Source organism: Hypomesus nipponensis, chromosome 25, assembly GCF_054491055.1.
Source record: "Hypomesus nipponensis isolate SF chromosome 25, ASM5449105v1, whole genome shotgun sequence".
Classification (NCBI taxonomy): domain Eukaryota; kingdom Metazoa; phylum Chordata; class Actinopteri; order Osmeriformes; family Osmeridae; genus Hypomesus; species Hypomesus nipponensis.
This window is the reverse complement of record NC_140385.1, coordinates 4,295,384-4,314,789: the sequence shown is the minus strand read 5'-3', so window position 1 is coordinate 4,314,789 and position 19,406 is coordinate 4,295,384. Positions and strand designations below refer to the sequence as shown.

Genomic DNA, 19,406 nt, shown 5'->3' with positions numbered 1-19,406 from the left:
CAACAGGGTTACAGCGTCAAGGACAGCACAACCCTAGACACACTCTGCACCTGCGCCATTGAACTCTGTTGGGACTACAAGTCCCAGAGACTACAAATCCCACAACTCCTAGCCCTTGACTGTGGTCCACCATCAACCCTAGACACCCCTCTCACCAAGTCACCTGCGCCATTAAACTCTATTGGGACTACAAGTCCCATAAACTACAAATCCCACAACTCCTAGCCCTTGACTGTGAATAGCGCTCTCCCATCATGCCGCTGGTGCTGCTGCCCTCCTCCCAGCTGCTGTGGGTCCGTGTGGCCGCCCTGGTCTTCTCCTGAGTGCCTTCAGCGTCTCTGCCCACGGAGCCATGCTCTGCCACGGCGGCATGGCCGACTGGTGCATCTTCTGCTGGGCCTTTAGCTTTGCCGGCACCCTGCTGGTTCTCCTGGTGGAGCAGTTTGGCGTCCAGGATCGCTCCCCGGTCTCCTGGACCAACTTCCCCATCACCCTAGCCTGCTACGCGGCCTTGCTCTGCCTCTCCGCCTCCGTCATCTACCCCCTCTACTTCCTCCAGGGCTGGAGCTGGCGCGGGGAGCCGCGCGACTGCCGCATCGCCGCCACCGTCTTCTCCTGCCTGGCGACCGTGGCCTACCTGGGCGAGGTGAGCCTGGCGCGGGCGCGGCCAGGCGAGGTGGCGGGCTAAATGGCCACGGCCCCGGGCCTCCTCAAGGTGTGCCAGACGTCCGTGGCGTGCCTGATCTTCATCCTGGTCAGCGAGCCGGTGGCTTACGACGGCCACGCCGCCCTCAAGTGGTGCATGGCGGTCTACTGCATCTGCTTCATCCTGTATGCCGCCGTGGTGGTGCTCTGCGTGGGCGAGTGCACCGGCTGCCTCCCGTTCCCCTTCGCCAAATTCCTGTCTGCCTACGGCCTGCTGGCGGTGGTCATGTACCTGACGGCCACCATCATCTGGCCCGTCTTTCAGTTCGACAAGGGCTACCATGGCGGCGGCCGCCAGCAGCCTCGGCTGGTTGCCGTGGCGGTGCTCACCGCCCTCAACTTCCTGCTGTACCTGGCGGACCTGGCTTACTCTGCTAGGCTGGTGTTTGTCAGTGTGTGAAGGAGGGAGGAGGAACAAGGGATGGTGATGGGGAGGGAGGTTGGGGTAGGTAAACATTTAAGAGAGAGGATGGGTGTAGGATGTACTGTGATCGAGCATGGGGAAGGAATAGAACAGTGTTACTACTTCTAAGCTTCGACTTCTCAGGATGACCTGGAGGGGGATGGGAGGTCAAAGACAGCTACTGACTGAAGGTCAGCAAGACCAAAGTTGAACTTTTCAATCACGTTACATAAATCTTGAACATTGTTTTAGTCATCTTTTGAAAAATCTTAAGGAATGTATTAAGTGTGTTTGAATGTATTAAACCGTTTTACTGTCCTTTGTATTAAATAGTGCATGTTTCTCTCAATGTCTTTCATTCATATATAGACAGACATTCATATTGATACAAGTAGTTGTCTCCTCATGTACAGTACTTTAGGAGGACAATAGGCTAGCAACATGTGAATAGTATTTTGTTTTTTGAAAGATGATGTTCCACAGACACATGCTTAACTCAACATTATTAAGTTTAAACGTTTTATTATTATTTAATTTACTTCAGTTGAACAGCAAGTGTATAGTACATATGTATTCCTCTTTGTCATCGTCACCATACAGTTGACACAGTGTTCGGTAAGAAGGAAGTCCATTCTTCCTTCCTCAACAGTTTTCATATAACCTTTCTCTCTCCACTGGTGAGAGAGCGAATCGTTCGTTTAGAGGAGTATAATGGGTGAGTATTACCTTGCATAATCATGTCAGTTTCTTAAATGATCTATTATTGTGATTATATGCTATTCAATAGAAGTATGACATTAAAGTAGTAGTAGGACCCATAAAGTTGGGTGGTGGAATACTGGATAAAGCACCGCTCTATTACCCTAACTTGCATGCAACATTTGACCAAAGTACGTTTTAACCATTAGTTTTTTCATTTACGCAGTCAGTTTTAGCCATTTAGTTTCGTTTTTTACATTATGGATAAATGAACGCAAAACAAATGCAGCTTGTTCTCCATTCGTACTATCAAAAACGAAACTACTATGTTCATTTTTCTTGGATGTCCACAGCAAAATCTGTTCTCAATAATCCCATAAGTGATTAAGGGACATAAGGGGCCCTGCTTCTGATTTGCTAGTGTTCTTTATAAATTGTGTTTGCACTTTACTCTTTAAAGGGGTCATAGAATAATTTTATAGGGTATTTCACACTGTTCCTTAAGGTTTCTGAATAGGGTATGTACCATTGGTTGGTCTGAAAATGGCCCGGGTGCTGTTCTATGAGCCCTAATGCACCCTGTGAAATAGCCCTAGGTCTAGAATTACATTTTTATGGTATGCTCATGAATATTTAGATTAGCTCCGCAGAGCAAAGACGCAACATGGCCAACAGCACCCTTTAGCTGTAATATTAGTGTAATACTCGCACTTCAGTGTCGTAGCCTAACCATAACTTTGTATTAGGTTTGTTTTTAGCATTGTAAGCAACGTAAGTTATTAATTTGCTGTATGTAAATTTGGGGGCGTGACAAAGGTACAGACTAGAGCCAAATAAGGTGGAGCCACCGGTGGCTTTTTGGAAACCGACCATTTTACAGCGGCAGTTTCGAATTGTGAGATTTGCATAGGAAAGAGGTGTCAATGGAACTTGAGGTTCTCTGTATGTCCATTTTACCCACCGAACTGTCGTTATTCAACTATGACAAGGTAAACTCGGTTTTGCATTCTATGACCCCTTTAATTTAAAGGCCCTTACAGCAACGTCAACACAAAATATGTTATACAGACAAGGCTTCATCACGATCACAGACCATAGTTTCGCTGGGACAGAAGACTACTGTGGGCAGTAAAATATGTTCTCAATAATTTAAAAGATCAATGACATATAATCAACAGTAAAGTAGTTACAAAAAATGACCAGCTGTTGGTGTCTATACTCCGATTTTTTGCATAGTTACCTGCTTGTGAGCTGTACCGTAGTGTGTATAAAATCACAATTATGTAAACATATCCCCCCAAATTATTTGTTAATTCTCTACAAATATTTATTGTACAGACTATGTTAGTGAAATACGGTTTGTGAAATAGTTAATATAGCCATGGCAAATTCATATCTTTCCTCACTTTTTAAAACCATGGACTGTTCCATGGTAGCATTCTAAAATGCTAATGAAGACATGTTCCTTTCCTGTAGGTTCCAGAGACAGGAGGATTGTTCTTCTGGGAAAAACAGGTGCTGGAAAGAGCAGCACAGGAAACACCATATTTGGTGGGAAGAAAGTGTTCAATACATCCTGTTCCCCTAATGCTTTAACAAAGAAATGTACATCTGAGTCCAGGATCATTGAGGGAAGAAATGTCACTTTGATCGACACACCAGGTTTCTTTGACACAGAGGTCTCTGATGATGAGCAGAAACCTGAAATGATTAAATGTATTACTGAGTCTGCCGGAGGTGTTCATGCATTCCTAATTGTGCTGGAAGTGGGTAGAATTACTGTTCATGAGAAAGAAATCTTTACAAAAATCCAACACTCATTTTCAGATGAAGCTTTCAAATATGCTACAGTCCTTTTCACTCATGGCGACAACCTCAAAGACAAAACAATTCAGGATTTTGTTAAAAGAAATGATGAACTCAGTGAACTGGTGCAGAAGTGTGGAGGCCGCTGTCACGTCATCGACAATAAGCACTGGAACCAGGGTCGGTTGTTCAAGAAGAGCATCAACCAGGTCCAGGTCTCAAAGCTACTGAAGACCATTGACCAGATGGTGGAGCAGTACGAAGGAGGCTGCTACACCAATGAGATGCTCCAGGCTGTGCAGGAGGACATACAAGCAGAGGAAAAAACAATAAGAGAGAAGTCAGGTGGTAAAGTGTCTGAGGAGGAGATTCACAGAGAGGCTATGGAAAGGGTGAAGACCAAGTTACATGTCAAACTGGCTGGCATAGCAACAGGAGCCTTGGTGGGAGCTGTGCTTGGAGTAGCACTACCCTTGATAGTAGCTGCAATAGTAGGGCCAATTGCATTAAAATCAATAGGATTAAACACATTAGGAGTGGCAGGAGGAGCAGCAGGAGGAGCAGTAGCAGGAGGAGCAGCTGCAGGAGGAGCAGCAGCAGCAGGAGGAGCAGCAGCAGGAGGAGCAGCAGCAGCAGGAGGAGCAGCAGCAGGAGGAGCAGCAGCAGCAGGAGGAGCAATAGCAGCAGGAGGAGGGTTAGGTATAGCGGCAGCAGTTATATTTGGAGCAGGAGCAGTATTAGGAGGAATAGGGGGAGGGATGGTTGGGGCTGATGCAGCTGATGGAGAAGTTACAGCAGGAGCAGCAGCAGGAGCAGCAGGTAGAGCAGTCTGTAACAAATATATGGCTGGTTTGGATACAGTTAAGGCTGCTTTGGGTAAAGTGAATGATCTGCCACATGAGTATTCTAAACTGAAATTTTAAATTGAACTTATATACCATAGTGAAGAACAAATCAGTGAAAGTTCAACATAATTCCTTCCACCAGAGATGGATGGTGACAGAGAGGTGCATAGAGAATGAAATGTGCAAGTGGATGTTAAAGTAGCATTCTTTATAATAGTAAATCATACAATGCAATAATGGATTATTAAAATGTTTTGTGCTTTTGTTTTGGTTAAGCAATAAACAAGCCTATTGATCCTAAAGTTATTGTCATCAGTTTATTTCTTTACCTGAATACTAGCTGACCTGAGTGTTGCTAAACACCTCCAGGTCTGGAGGACTCAGGTCCCCTGAAGCAGTTAGATCAACCAGCACCAGGCAGCATCACCAACTCACTGGAGGTTCAGGACTAGAAGAAGCACACTTTTAGTTGTATTCAACCTGCACCATTTTCCCTTGTTCATTTAATAGACAGCCATTATTTGGGGATTAGAACAGTTTGTGTCTCATGGTCACAGGCTCAAACCAGATCCTGCTACAGTCTATCTGTTCAGTTCTCTGTCTGTTTCTCTCTGATTTAAAACTACATCCACTTGCTTATTACAAAGAAAAATAAAATAAAAACTCTCGTCCTCTTTTCTCTCCGTTCCCCAAACTCTCTCTCTCTCTCTCTCTCTCTCTCTATATATATATATATATATATAAACTGCTTCCTTTGTGTTGGGAAATGGAGAAATACAGTTGTTCTGTAATTCCAGTGAACTATTGCACAGTGCCCGTGATGCAGTCAGTGATTAATATGTCAGTGAAACACGCAAATACAGATTACTTGAACTATAGACAGTGTATAAAGTGCCTGTGATGAAATGGGTGGCGCACACACACAGATTTCTGGAATTACAGATAGATAGTGCAGTGCCTGTGATGCAGCGGGTGATGACAGTTCTTCTCAGTGGTTTTGGTACCTATTTTTCTCAGATCACCACTGAAATGCTGTCATCTCTGAAGTACTTGTTCAACCTCCACATCATCTTTTCTAGTCAAATTGCGAATGCTGTGGTAGCCTACATTCATGCAATTATGTAGCCTTCATTTCTCTGCTGTTTCCTAGGCTATAAATGTTTATCAAAATGTATTACATTGGGTCTTTGTGAAATTGTCTCACCACCACAAACATCTAGACATTTAGTTAATAACAGAAGTCATTACATGCACAATGGTTGAGCCAGTCATATTTGAGCCAGTCAGAACCCACGTCTTTGAATCAAACTTGCCTCAAACATTTTGTGATGAGAAAGTAGACCCCATCAAGTGTGACAACACCAGCATTTCTTACTGGTTGTTTGAGGGACTTTCCATGTCTCTCTGTGAACGTTCCTGCGCCTCTCACGGGTCAAAGCCACAAGAGCTAAAGAGCACAAGAACTTCCACATCCTCAGTGGTCTGTGATGCACATTCGACTATAACTAACTGTACTGTCAGACTACTATATGAAGTTCTACTAAGCACTCTGGGTTAATTAGTGTAGTCTGATATTAAAATCTTATTCATAGGTGGTGAATAAAATGTAAATTTGATGGTAATTATGAAAAAGTGCAAAATGGCCTCATATCAATATTTGCTGGCATGAAAAAAATGTATATTATAATCTTCAATATGAGTAACTGAAAGTGCATATAAGCCTGCAATAAAGCGAAATATAAGGGCTGTGGGAAAGGATGTAGGCCTATGTGAAAGTACAGCCACTTAAACCGCCCTTAGTTTCACAAGGGTTTCAGTTTTGTTTTGAGTCACTAGCAATTTCTTGTAACACACTCCCCTTTCCTTCAACAGGGTTACAGCGTCTAGGACAGCACAACCCTAGACACACTCCGCACCTGCGCCATTGAACTCTGTTGGGACTACAAGTCCCAGAGACTACAAATCCCACAACTCCTAGCTCTTGACTGTAAATAGCGCTCTCCCATCATGCCGCTGTTGCTGCTGCCCTCCTCCCAGCTGATGTGGGTCCGTGTGCCTGCCCTGGTCTTCTCCAGCGTGTCCTTCAGCGTCTCTGCCCACGGAGCCATGCTCTCCCACGGCGGAATGGCCGACTGGTGCATCTTCTGCTGGGCCTTTAGCTTCGCCGGCACCCTGCTGGTTCTCCTGGTAGAGCAGTTTGGCCTCCAGGCTCGCGCCCCGGTCTCCTGGACCAACTTCCCCATCACCCTAGCCTGCTACGCGGCCTTGCTCTGCCTCTCCGCCTCCGTCATCTACCCCCTCTACTTCCTCCAGGGCGGGAGCTGGCGCGGGGAGCCGCGCGACTGCCGCATCGCCGCCACCGTCTTCTCCTGCATGGCGACCGTGGCCTTCCTGGGTGAGGTGAGCCTGGCGCGGGCGCGGCCAGGCGAGGTGGCGGGCTACATGGCCACGGCCCCGGGCCTCATCAAGGTGTGCCAGACGTCCGTGGCGTGCCTGATCTTCATCCTGATCAGCGAGCCCGTGGCTTACGACGGCCACGCCGCCCTCAAGTGGTGCATGGCGGTCTACTGCATCTGCTTCATCCTGTCTGCCGCCGTGGTGGTGCTCTGCGTGGGTGAGTGCACCGGCTGCCTCCCGTTCCCCTTCGCCAAATTCCTGTCGGCCTACGGCCTGCTGGCGGTGGTCATGTACCTGACGGCCACCATCATCTGGCCCGTCTTTCAGTTCGACAAGCGCTACCGTGGCATCGGCCGCCCGCAGCCTCGGCTGGTTGCCGTGGCGGTGCTCACCGCTCTCAACTTCCTGCTGTACCTGGCGGACCTGGCTTACTCTGCTAGGCTGGTGTTTGTCAGAGTGTGAAGGAGAGAGGAGGAACAAGGGATGGTGATGGGGAGGGAGGTTAGGGTAGGTAAACATTTAAGAGAGAGGATGGGTGTAGGATGTACTGTGATCAAGCATGGGGAAGGAATAGAACAGTGTTATTACTTCTAAGCTTCAACTTCTCAGGATGAACTGGAGGGGGATGTGAGGTCAAAGACAGCTACTGACTGAAGGTCAGCAAGACCAAAGTTGAACCTTTCAATCACATTACATATTCTGGAACATTATGTTTTAGTCATCTTTTGAAAAATCTTAAGGAATGTATTAAGTGTGTTTGAGCGCATTAAACAGTTTTTCTGTCCTTTGTATTAAATACTGCATGTTTCTCTCAATGTCTTTCGTTTATATATGGACAGACATTCATATTGTTACAAGTAGTTGTCTCCTCATGTGCAGTACTTTAGGAGGACAATAGGCTAGCAACATGTGAATAGTATTTTGTTTTTTGAAAGATGATGTTCCACAGACACATGCTTAACTCAAAATTATTAAGTTTAAACTTTGTATTATTATTTTATTTACTTCAGTAGAACAGCAAGTGTATAGTACATATGTATTCCTCTTTGTCATCGTCACCATACAGTTGACACAGTGTTCGGTAAGAAGGAAGTCCATTCTTCCTTCCTCAACAGTTTTCATAACCTTTCTCTCTCCACTGGTGAGACAGCGAATCGTTCGTTTAGAGGAGTATAATGGGTGAGTATTACCTTGCATAATTTAAATGATCTATTATTGTGATTATATGCTATTCAATAGAAGTATGACATTAAAGTAGTAGTAGGACCCATATAGTTGGGTGATGGAATACTGGATAAAGCACCGCTCTATTACCCTAACTTGCATGCAACATTTGACCAAAGTACGTTTTAACCATTTGTTTTTTCATTTACGCAGTCAGTTTTAGCCATTTAGTTTTCTTGTTTTTTACATTATGGCTAAATGAACAAAAAACAAATGCAGCTATCAAAAACGAAACTACCATGTTCCATTTTCTTGGTGGATGTCCACAGCAAAATCTGTTCTCAATAATCCCATAAGTGATTAAGGGACATAAGGGGTCTGCTTCTGATTTGCTAGTTCTTTAGTTCTTTATAAATTGTGTTTGCACTTCACTCTTTAAAGGGGTCATAGAATAATTTTATAGGGTATTTCACACTGTTACTTAAGGTTTCTGAATAGGGTATGTAACATTGGTTGGGCTGAAAATGGCCCGGATGCTTTTCTATGAGCCCTAATGCACCCTGCAAAATAACCCTAGGCCTAAAATAAAATGTTTATGGTATGCTCATGGATATTTAGATTAGCTCCGCGGAGCAAAGACACAACATGGCCAACAGCACCCGTTAGCTGTAATATTAGTGTAATACTCGCACTTCAGTGGTGTCGCCTAAGCATAACTTTGTATTAGGTTTGTTTTTAGCAAATGACCAGCTGTTGGTGTCTATACTCCAATTTTTTTGCATAGTTACCTGTTTGTGAGCTGTACCATAATGTGTATAAAATCACAATTATGTAAACATATCCCCCCAAATTATTTGTTAATTCGGTACAAATATTTATTGTACAGACTATGTTAGTGAAATACGGTTTGTGAAATAATTAATATAGCCATGGCAAATTAATCTCTTTCTTCACTTTTTAAAACCATTGAATGTTCCACTATAGCAATCTGTTATGCTAATGATGACATGTTTCTGTCCTGTAGGTTCTAACAGCTCAAAAAATACAAAATCCTCCAGAGACAGGAGAATTGTTCTTCTGGGAAAAACAGGTGCTGGAAAGAGCAGCACAGGGAACACCATATTTGGTGGGAAGAAAGTGTTCCATATATCCTGTGGCCCTAACTCCTTATCAAAATATAAATCTGAGTCCAGGATCATTAAGGAAAGAAATGTCACTTTGATCGACACACCAGGTTTCTTTGACACAGAGTTCTCTGAGGATGAGCTGAAACCTGAAATGATTAATTGTATTACAGAGTCTGCCGGAGGTGTTCATGCATTCCTAATTGTGCTCAAAGTGGAGAGATATACTGTTCATGAGAAAGAAATCTGTACAAAAATCCAACAATCATTTTCAGATGAAGCTTTCAAATATGCTACAGTCCTTTTCACTCATGGTGATGACCTCGAAGGCAAAACAATTCAGGATTTTGTTAAAGAAAATAAAGAACTGCGTAAACTGGTGCAGAAGTGTGGAGGTCGCTGTCACGTCGTTGACAATAAGCACTGGAACCAGGATCAGCAGGACAAGAACAGCATCAACCAGGTCCAGGTGTCAGAGCTACTGAAGACCATCGACCAGACGGTGGAGCAGAACGGAGGAGGCTGCTACACCAATGAGATGCTCCAGGCAGTGCAGAAGGACATACAACTAGAGGAAAAAACAAGAGAGAAGTCAGATGGTAATCTGTCTAAGGGGGAGATTCACAGCCTGGCTAAGGAAAAGGTTAAGACCAAGTTATCTGTCAAACTGGCTGGCATAGCAACAGGGTTCTTGGTGGGAGCTATGTTTGGAGCAACACTACCCTTTATAATAGCTACAATAGTAGCGCCAATTGCAATAAAAGCAATAGGAGCCACAGCAGCAGCAGTAGCAGCAGCCACAGGAGCCACAGCAGCAGTAGGAGGAGCAGCAGCAGTAGGAGCAGCAGCCACAGGAGGAGCAGCAGCAGTAGGAGGAGCAGCAGCAGTAGGAGCAGCAGCCACAGGAGGAGCAGCAGCAGTAGGAGCAGCCACAGGAGGAGCAGCAGCAGTAGGAGGAGCAGCAGCAGTAGGAGCAGCCACAGGAGGAGCAGCAGCAGTAGGAGCAGGAGCAGCAGGAGGGTTAATTCCAGTGGCAGCAGGAATAGTAGGAACAGCAGCACTAGCAGGAGGAATGTTAGGAGGATTGATTGGGGCTGATGCAGCTGAGGGAGCAGAAACAGAAGGACAAGCAGTAGAAGCAGCAGCTACAGCAGTCTATGACAAAGCTAAGGCTGCTTTGGATAAAGTGAATGATCTGGTACAGGAGTCCTATAAACTGAATTCTTTAAGAGAAGATTGTTCTGAAAATGTCTCAGAGAATATAGGTTAGACTGGAATATGAAGAAGGAAACATGCTTTATGTTAATTTTATCTAGAGATTACAATATATTTGCTTTAATTGAGTTAAGCTTTTTGCTAAACTGTTTTTTCTTTCAGTTTGTGTATCTTTGGTATAAACTATAGTGAGGAACAAATCAGTGAAAGAAACATCATTCCCTCCCCCAGAGACAGATGGTGACAGAGAGGTGCATAGAGAATAACTGATTGTTAAAATGATTAATGCTTTTGTTTTGGTTAAGCAATAAACAAGCCTATTGATCCTAAAGTTATTGTCGTCAGTTTATTTCTTTACCTGAATCCTAGCTGACCTGAGAGTGTTGCTAAACACCTCCAGGTCTGGAGGACTCAGGTCCCCTGAAGCAGTTAGATCAACCAGCACCAGGCAGCATCACCAACTCACTGGAGGTTCAGGACTAGAAGAAGCACACTTTTAGTTGTATTTAACCTGCACCATTTAATAGACACCCACAGTTTGTGTCTCAAACCAGATCCTGCTACAGTCTATCTGTTCAGTTCTCTGTCTGTTTCTCTCTGATTCTAAACTACATCCACTTGCTTATTACAAAGAAAAATACATAAAAACTCTCTTGTCCTCTCTCCGTTCCCCAACTCTCTATATCTAAACTGCTTCTTTTGTGTTGGGAAATGGACATACAGTTGTTCTGTAATTCCAGTGAATGTTGGTGTATTAGCATATGTCCAGCAGAGGGCGATACATCACAAGCAGCAGAAGGTGACATGGAGAAATGTGATTTAAATGTTAAGAGTTCTTTCCTTCAGCTTGCTTCTCTAATAAACATTATTATTTACACATAACCATCTTAGGACTTTAGTATCAGGCCCTGATACTGTTGCCTCACAACAAGAAGGTTCCGGGTAGGTAGGGCCTTGCGGTCCCTGTCTGTGCAGCTCCCATACCACAGAGTAATACAACCAGTCAGAATGCTCTCAATAGTGCATCTGTAAAAGTTAGTGAGGATGACTGAGTCCATACCAAACTTCTTCAGTCTCCTCAGAAAGAAGAGGCGCTTACGGGCCGCTTTGACCACCTTGTCCGTGTGAACAGACCAGGTGAGGTCATTGCTGATGTTCACCCCGAGGAACTTGAAGCAGCTGACCTTCTCCACTTCCGATCCATTGATGAGTATAGGGGTGCATGCTCCTCCTCCTGTCACCTCCTATTAGTCCACAATCATCTCCTTGGTCTTGCTGATGTTGAGAGAGAGGTTATTGTCCTGACACCATGATGTCAGGTTGTCAACCTCCTCTCTGTAGACTGACTCGTCGCCGTCAGAGATGAGGCCCAGGATGGTTGTGTCGTCAGCAAACTTAACAAGGAGGTTGGAGCTGTGCGTTGCCACAGTCGTGAGTGAACAAGGAGAACAGGAGAGGGCTGAGCACACAGCCCTGGGGGGTGCCTGTGTTGGTGATCAGTACGGATGAGGTGCGGTCACCGATTCTACTTGATATGCCGTCTGGGCCAGGTACCTTGCAAGGGTTGATCTTCTTAAAGCACAGCTTCACCTCGGCTACAGTTAGTGAAGGCACACCACTGGCTTGGCCTTCAGGTAGCTCCACTGCAGGGGGGTCACTGTCCCTCTCAAAGCGAGTGTAGAAGGAGTTCAGCTCGTCTGGCAGTAGGACAGAGGACTGGGTCTCATTGTAGCCTCTCCCTTTGTAGTCAGTAATGGCTTTAATCCACTCCACATCCGCCTGGGGTCAGAGCCATGGTAGCTGGACTCCACCGTTGTCCTGTAAGCCTTTTTCGCTGCTTTGATGGCCTTCAGAAGTTCGTATCTGGCCTTCCTGTACTCATCAGGGTCCCCAGAGTTAAAGGCAACAGTGCGGGCTCTCAGCTTGGCCCGGACCGCGGCATCAACCCAGGGCTTCTGATTTGGGAAAGACCGCACAACCATCTTGGGGACAACGTCATCAATGCAGTGCTGGATTTAGCTGGAGAGTGTTTGAGTATTCGTTCATGTCCCCATCTGCTGCCACCTTGAACATCAGCCAGTCAGTGGTGTCAAAGCAGTTCTGGAGGGTCGCCACACGCTCGTCGCTCCATAGGTGAACTGAGTTTTAAAAGGCCTGAAATGTATTTTTGAAAGGACCTGGAGCAAGATGAAGGCAGAAAACAGAGGAAAAGAATAAAAAAATGCAAAACAAAAAGGGGAACATTTCAGAAAGATGAGCTGCAGGAAAATGTGAAAATTTAGCAGAAAACCAGTTGCTGAAGTCTGGGTTGAATGAATTTGAAGGTAAAAGGACAATACTGGAATTACGTGAACTTGCTGGAAAAAAAGGCAGAATTGATTAAATGGCTGAAAAAAAAGTTATAAGTCCTAGCAGAAAAAGTTGAAGGTTTACAGAAGATGGGAGATGAATTATGTTCATATTTTGAATTATTTTTCAATCCTTATAAAATGAAGTCACCTAAAGATGCTAAATAAATTGAGAAAAGGAAAAAATTAGCAGAAATGTAGTTGCTGGAACTCTTTTCAGAGCTGGAAAGTACTTGTGGAAGGACAGTGGAACAGTGAAGAGCGTTGGCCAATCGGATTGGTTCCTTGTTTCTTGTAACGTAGCAACCGTTGGTCATTGGCAACATTTCTAACCCAGAATCTAGGTTTCAGGTTCAAGACGGAAGAGAAACTAATCATGTGTGCCTGCACACTAGGGATGTGCATCTCCATCACTGAGGACGATGCGATACACATCTCGATGCACTGCCAACGATCCGATACATTAAAGATACATAAAAGCAACTGCTAATGCGATACGATTCACCCCTATTGCGATGCAGTGCGATTCGACACGATTCGATTCAATGAGAGGCGATGCAAAGGGAATATGATGCTATGCAATTTAATATGGTACATTATGATTTACATTTATGCTATGATTTATTTCTTTGTCAGACTGCAAATCATCAATTAACTAAACAAGTGAAAGTTTTATTTCACATATTAAACAAAGTCTCTGACAATAGATAAAATAACATCAGGCCTGGACCTTGCCTTAAACCAGTCCTTTCCTGTTGTATGTGTTCTCGGAATGTAAAAAAGGGTTAACTATTACAGGCAGTCACAAGCAGCTGTAAACACTGTCATAATACAACACACAATTGAACTCATACGTCCTACTTTTCCTACTCATACGTTCTACTTTTCCTACTCATACGTCCTACTTAAGATTTTTCTCAATGACTCAGCTATCTCTCGTCTTAAGGCCAAAATATGCTTCTGCGTCTCCGTTTACGGATGGGCGGGCGCACGGATAGACTGCGTTTATGGTTCTCCGTAGGCTGTGGGTGCTGAAAACAATTCACCGCCAGAAGAATAGGTGGCGCAACGGTTTTTTGTTTAGACGTCGTTGAGTGTTTATTTACCTAGGTTACCGAAAAGTCGGAGCAAATTTACAAATTAGCCGTTCCATCAATAAAATACGCGCATTTTCAGCAACTACACTGCCCATTTCTCGTAACATTTTAATTCAGATTCTAATTTACATGTACCGTTTAGCTGAAATAGGAATTGTAAAAACTTTACAAGCAATGGCGGTCAAAGGATTCTGTTCGTCCTGCTATCACGGCAACCCCGCCCCCACCCCTGATGCAAGCGGTACTTAATACTGACAAATCACAGCCAAGGGAGTCTCCGTAGCTCTCCGTAGCTACGACGGACAGTTACAAAATTGAGAAGGTGCACGTCAAGCTCTCCGAGCCTCTCCGACGGCTGACGGAGAGCCCGTAGAGGGCGTTCCACGGAGACGAGGGCGTTCCCATGTGTCCGTTTTTCAAAAAACGCAGAAGCATATATCGGCCTTTACACGTTCCTACAAATTGCAATAAATCCAAGGTTTGACAACACTTCGGATTTTACAAGAAAGATGGGCAATTTGACAAGACCCATGCAATTTGCAAGATATATCGTACTCCTATAAAGTACATAGGCAACACGGCTAATTTAGGTTGTCACCTGAAGAGGCTACATGGTATTTGTGTGGAGACGTCTGGCTCCCCCTCGGATTCAGCTATGACTACAGTCAGTGGCTAGCTCCACCGGTATCCCTAGCAAGAATAGGAAGCTATTCTCCGACAAAACAAATCCCTGTTGTGTACGACAAGGACAAATTCCTTAACCTCTGTTGTCAATATCGCCAATAAAAAGTAAATACTCTTCAGTTACGATTTGTTGGTAGGATTAACGCCAGCTGCAGCAAACACTTAACTACCCCAGCCCTGTTTTGGCTGTTCGTGACGGTCAGCCTTGAGCCTCGATTTTTGCAGATTTCTGTGAAACTTGCTAAAATGAAAACCATCTAGCTAGATTATGTACACTTTAAGCTCAATGTAGCCTACATACCTTGTTTGGCCAATTTGGTCGATTGTGGAAAACAAGTCGAACCGTTATTAGCCTAGTTATGGAGAGGCATCACGCTAGCTCGATTACGAGAAATGTAGCTAGAATCCACACCTCAAACAAGTTAACCTAGACGCAAAACTGTACGTCCAATCCAAAAAATAAGGATATTTTCCGAGACCCAAGACTCTGCCGAAACCATTGATATCCTTTATTGCAAATTTAAGTTAACTGGTGATTTTCGTTGTTTGTATTCTTCCCCTGCTAGCATAATTGCATGTTGATTCGATAGCGATTGCTGCCCTTGCTCACGTTTGTATTTTAGGTGCATTATTATGCTGAAGTAGTTTTTATTAATAGTAGGTATATTGTTATTATTTGCTACAGAATGCTTAGCCTATCAAGATCAAATGAAGCCGACAGTGTACATGCTTTCGAGTAGACCTTGATCGATAGGCTAGGCTACTGACCATTTACAATAAGTTGTTAAATCAATTATTAATTGGCAGCATATTTTTGCCATTTAGAACATACTTTAAGTAGCCTAACTGTATTGCTTTACAAAAAATAGGACAAAAATATATGCAATATTACATTTGTTATTAGACTTTTACATTAACTTACTCCAAAATATAGGGTTAGAATTTTATTTCGGCCGAGGGGGGGGGGGGAGGGGGGGACAGACCTGCCGCCACTGCTAAAAAAATTCCTAGGAGAAACACTGTGTTGTCCAGTCTGCGTGTGCGCGACCGGATGTTGCGGTAACGCCTGCCAGAAGGCAACAGGGTAAAGAGACTGAAGGTTGGGTGGGAACAGTCTCCTAGAATCCTGCCGGCTTTCCTTAGGCAACGTGTGTGGTAGATGTCCTGTAGGGCTGGGAGCTTCCTGCCGATGATGAACTCAGCAGAACGGACCACACTTCGTAGGGCCTTGCGGTCCCTGTCTGTGCAGCTCCCATACCACACTGTACTACAACCAGTCAGAATGCTCTCTATAGTGCATCTGTAAAAGTTAGTGAGGATGACTGAGTCCATACCAAACTTCTTCAGTCTCCTCAGGAAGAAGAGGCGCTGGCGGGCCGATTTGACCACCTTGTCCGTGTGAACAGACCAGGTGAGGTCGTTACTGATGTTCACCCCGATGAACTTGAAGCAGCTGACCTTCTCCACTTCAGATCCGTTGATGAGTAAATCAAATCAAATCAAATCAAATTTATTTGTATAGCCCTTTTTACACGCAAGCATGTCACAGAGGGCTTGAGTAGGGGTGCATGCTCCTCCTCCTGCCGCCTCCTATAGTCCACAATCATCTCCTTGGTCTTGCTGATGTTGAGAGAGAGGTTATTGTCCTGACACCATGATGTCAGGGTGTCAACCTCCTCTCTGTAGGCTGACTCGTCACCGTCAGAGATGAGGCCCACGATGGTTGTGTCGTCAGCAAACTTAACAAGGAGGTTGGAGCTGTGCGTTGCCGCACAGTCGTGAGTGAACAAGGAGAACAGGAGAGGGCTGAGCACACAGCCCTGGGGGGTGCCTGTGTTGGTGATCAGTACAGATGAGGTGCGGTCACCGATTCTCACCACCTGTGGCCTCCCCGTCAGGAAGTAGAAGATCCACTTGCAGAGGGAGGTGCTTAGTCCCAGGTCGACAAGCTTGGAGACCAGTCTGGAGGGGATGATGGTGTTGAATGCTGAGCTGTAGTCGATGAACAGCATCCTCACATACGTATTCCCCTTGTCCAGGTGGGAGAGAGCGGTGTGCATAGTCAGAGCGATGGCATCGTCTGTAGACCTGTTGGACCGGTATGCAAACTGCATAGGGTCCAGGGTGGGGGGCAGCGAGGAGCAGATGAATGATTTGACTAGCCGCTCAAAGCACCTCAGTGGTCTGTGATGCACATTCGACTGTAACTTGCTGTACTGTCAGACTACTATATGAAGTTCTACTAAGCACTCAGGGTTAATTAGTGTAGTCTGAACAGACTTACGCTTCATGGAGTCTGATATTAAAATGTGTTGGTAATTATGAAAAAGTGCAAAATGGCCTCATATCAATATTTGCTGGCATGAAAAAATTGTATATTATAATCTTCAATATGAGTAACTGAAAGTGCATATAAGCCTGCAATAAAGCGACATATAAGATCTATTTTAATTCTCAAGCTGTGTTGACGGATGTAGCTGTGGGAAAGGATGTAGGCCTATGTGAAAGTACAGCCACTTAAACCGCCCTTAGTTTCACAAGGGTTTCAGTTTTGTTTTGAGTCACTAGCGATTTCTTGTAACACACTCCCCTTTCCTTCAACAGGGTTACAGCGTCAAGGACAGCACAACCCTAGACACACTCCGCACCTGCGCCATTGAACTCTGTTGGGACTACAAGTCCCAGAGACTACAAATCCCACAACTCCTAGCCCTTGACTGTGGTCCACCATCAACCCTAGACACCCCTCTCACCAAGTCACCTGCGCATTAAACTCTCTTGGGACTACAAGTCCCAGAAACTACAAATCCCACAACTTCTAGCCCTTGACTGTAAATAGCGCTGTCCCATCATGCCGCTGGTGCTGCTGCCCTCCTCCCAGCTGCTGTGGGTCCGTCTGGCTGCCCTGGTCTTCTCCTGCGTGTCCTTCAGCGTCTCTGCCCATGGAGCCATGCTCTCCCACGGCGGCATGGCCGACTGGTGCATCTTCTGCTGGGCCTTTAGCTTCGCCGGCACCCTGCTGGTTCTCCTGGTGGAGCAGTTTGGCCTCCAGGCTCGCGCCCCGGTCTCCTGGACCAACTTCCCCATCACCCTAGCCTGCTACGCGGCCTTGCACTGCCTCTCCGCCTCCGTCATCTACCCCCTCTACTTCCTCCAGGGCAGGAGCTGGCGCGGGGAGCCGCGCGACTGCCGCATCGCCGCCACCGTCTTCTCCTGCCTGGCGACCGTGGCCTACCTGGGCGAGGTGAGCCTGGCGCGGGCGCGGCCAGGCGAGGTGGCGGCCTACATGGCCACGACCCCGGGCCTCCTCAAGGTGTGCCAGACGTCCGTGGCGTGCCTGATCTTCATCCTGGTCAGCAAGCCCGTGGCTTACGACGGCCACGCCGCCCTCAAGTGGTGCATGGCGGTCTAATGCATCTGCTTCATCCTGTCCGCCGCCGTGGTGGTGCTCTGCGTGGGCGAGTGCACCGGCTGCCTCCCGTTCCCCTTCGCCAAATTCCTGTCGGCCTACGGCCTGCTGGCGGTGGTCATGTACCTGACGGCCACCATCATCTGGCCCGTCTTTCAGTTTGACAAGCGTTACCGTGGCGGCGGCCGCCAGCAGCCTCGGCTGGTTGCCGTGGCGGTGCTCACCGCCCTCAACTTCCTGCTGTACCTGGCTGACTTGGCTTACTCTGCTAGGCTGGTGTTTGTCAGTGTGTGATGGAGGGTAGAGGAACAAGGGATGGTGATGGGGAGGGAGGTTGGGGTAGGTAAACATTTAAGAGAGAGGATGGGTGTAGGATGTACTGTGATCAAGCATGAGGAAGGAATAGAACAGTATTATTACTTCTAAGCTTGGACTTCTCAGGATGACCTGGAGGGGGGTGGGAGGTCAAAGACAGCTACTGACTGAAGGTCAGCAAGACCAAAGTTGAACCTTTCAATCACGTTACATAAATCTTGAACATTGTTTTAGTCATCTTTTGAAAAATCTTAAGGAATGTATTAAGTTTACCTTCGGATAGGCTGTGTGTGTTTGAGTGCAATAAACTGTTTTTCTGTCCTTTGTATTAAATAGTGCATGTTTCTCTCAATGTGTTTTATTTATATAGACAGACATTCATATTGATATAAGTATTTGTCTCACCATGTGCAGTACTTTAGGAGGACACTAGGCTAGCAACATGTGAATAGTATTTTGTTTTTTGAAAGATGATGTTCCACAGACACATGCTTAACTCAACATTAAGTTTAAACGTTTTATTATTTAATTTACTTCAGTTGAACAGCAAGTGTATAGTACATACAGACGTGGACAAAATTGTTGGTACCCCTCAGTCAATGAAAGAAAAACTCACAATTTTCACAGAAAAAACTTTAATCTGACAAAAGTAATAATAAATAATTCTATGAATGTTAACCAATGAAAGTCAGACATTGCTTTTCAACCATGCTTCAACGGAATTATTGAAAAAAATAAACTCATGGAACAGGCCTAGACAAAAATGATGGTACCCCTAACTTAATATTTTGTTGCACAACCTTTTGAGGCAATCACTGCAATCAGACGATTCCTGTAACTGTCAATGAGACTTCTGCACCTCTCAGCAGGTATTTTGGCCCACTCCTCATGAGCAAACTGCTCCAGTTGTTTCCGGTTTGAAGGGTGTCTTTTCCAGACTGCATGTTTCAGCTCCTTCCAAAGATGCTCAATAGGATTGAGGTCAGGGCTCATAGAAGGCCACTTAAGAATAGTCCAATGTTTTCCTCTTAGCCATTATTGGGTGTTTTTAGCTGTATGTTTTGGGTCATTGTCCTGTTGCAAGACCCATGACCTGCGACTGAGACCAAGCTTTCTGACACTGGCCAGCACATTTCTCTCTAGAATCCCTTGATAGTCTTCATATTTCATTGTACCCTGCACAGATTCAAGACAC

The 19,406-nt window shown here is 45.4% G+C and overlaps 3 protein-coding genes and 2 pseudogenes across 3 annotated transcripts; all 5 read left to right on the top strand.

Moving 5' to 3' along the window:
• The first annotated feature begins 212 nt into the window (after window positions 1–212).
• Window positions 213–1,420, top strand: LOC146221890 (myeloid-associated differentiation marker homolog; annotated as a pseudogene).
• Window positions 1,421–1,819: 399 nt separating this feature from the next.
• Window positions 1,820–4,910, top strand: LOC146221889 (GTPase IMAP family member 7-like). Its single transcript, XM_084692097.1, has 3 exons — window positions 1,820–1,823; window positions 3,284–4,462; window positions 4,828–4,910. The coding sequence occupies exons 1-3, from the start codon at window positions 1,820–1,822 to the stop codon at window positions 4,908–4,910; spliced, it is 1,266 nt and encodes a 421-aa protein (XP_084548223.1).
• Window positions 4,911–6,465: 1,555 nt separating this feature from the next.
• Window positions 6,466–7,317, top strand: LOC146221888 (myeloid-associated differentiation marker homolog). Its single transcript, XM_084691401.1, has one exon. The coding sequence runs from the start codon at window positions 6,466–6,468 to the stop codon at window positions 7,315–7,317; it is 852 nt and encodes a 283-aa protein (XP_084547527.1).
• A 713-nt stretch (window positions 7,318–8,030) lies between these two features.
• LOC146221887 (GTPase IMAP family member 7-like) lies at window positions 8,031–17,259 on the top strand. The gene is made up of 3 exons (XM_084692096.1): window positions 8,031–8,034; window positions 9,044–10,140; window positions 17,092–17,259. Exons 1-3 carry the CDS (start codon window positions 8,031–8,033, stop codon window positions 17,257–17,259), a joined length of 1,269 nt encoding a protein of 422 aa, XP_084548222.1.
• A 79-nt stretch (window positions 17,260–17,338) lies between these two features.
• LOC146221886 (myeloid-associated differentiation marker homolog) lies at window positions 17,339–18,527 on the top strand (annotated as a pseudogene).
• Window positions 18,528–19,406: the final 879 nt, after the last annotated feature.

Bases quoted from the DNA above. Each gene is read 5' to 3' on its own strand.
- LOC146221889 (XM_084692097.1), top strand. The intron at 4,463-4,827 runs GTTTGGATACAG...AAACACCTCCAG, and splicing joins CTGTAACAAATATATGGCTG to GTCTGGAGGACTCAGGTCCC.
- LOC146221888 (XM_084691401.1), top strand. From the start codon at position 6,466: ATGCCGCTGTTGCTGCTGCCCTCCTCCCAGCTGATGTGGGTCCGTGTG.
- LOC146221887 (XM_084692096.1), top strand. The intron at 10,141-17,091 runs GTAGGAGCAGGA...TTCCTTCAACAG, and splicing joins CCACAGGAGGAGCAGCAGCA to GGTTACAGCGTCAAGGACAG.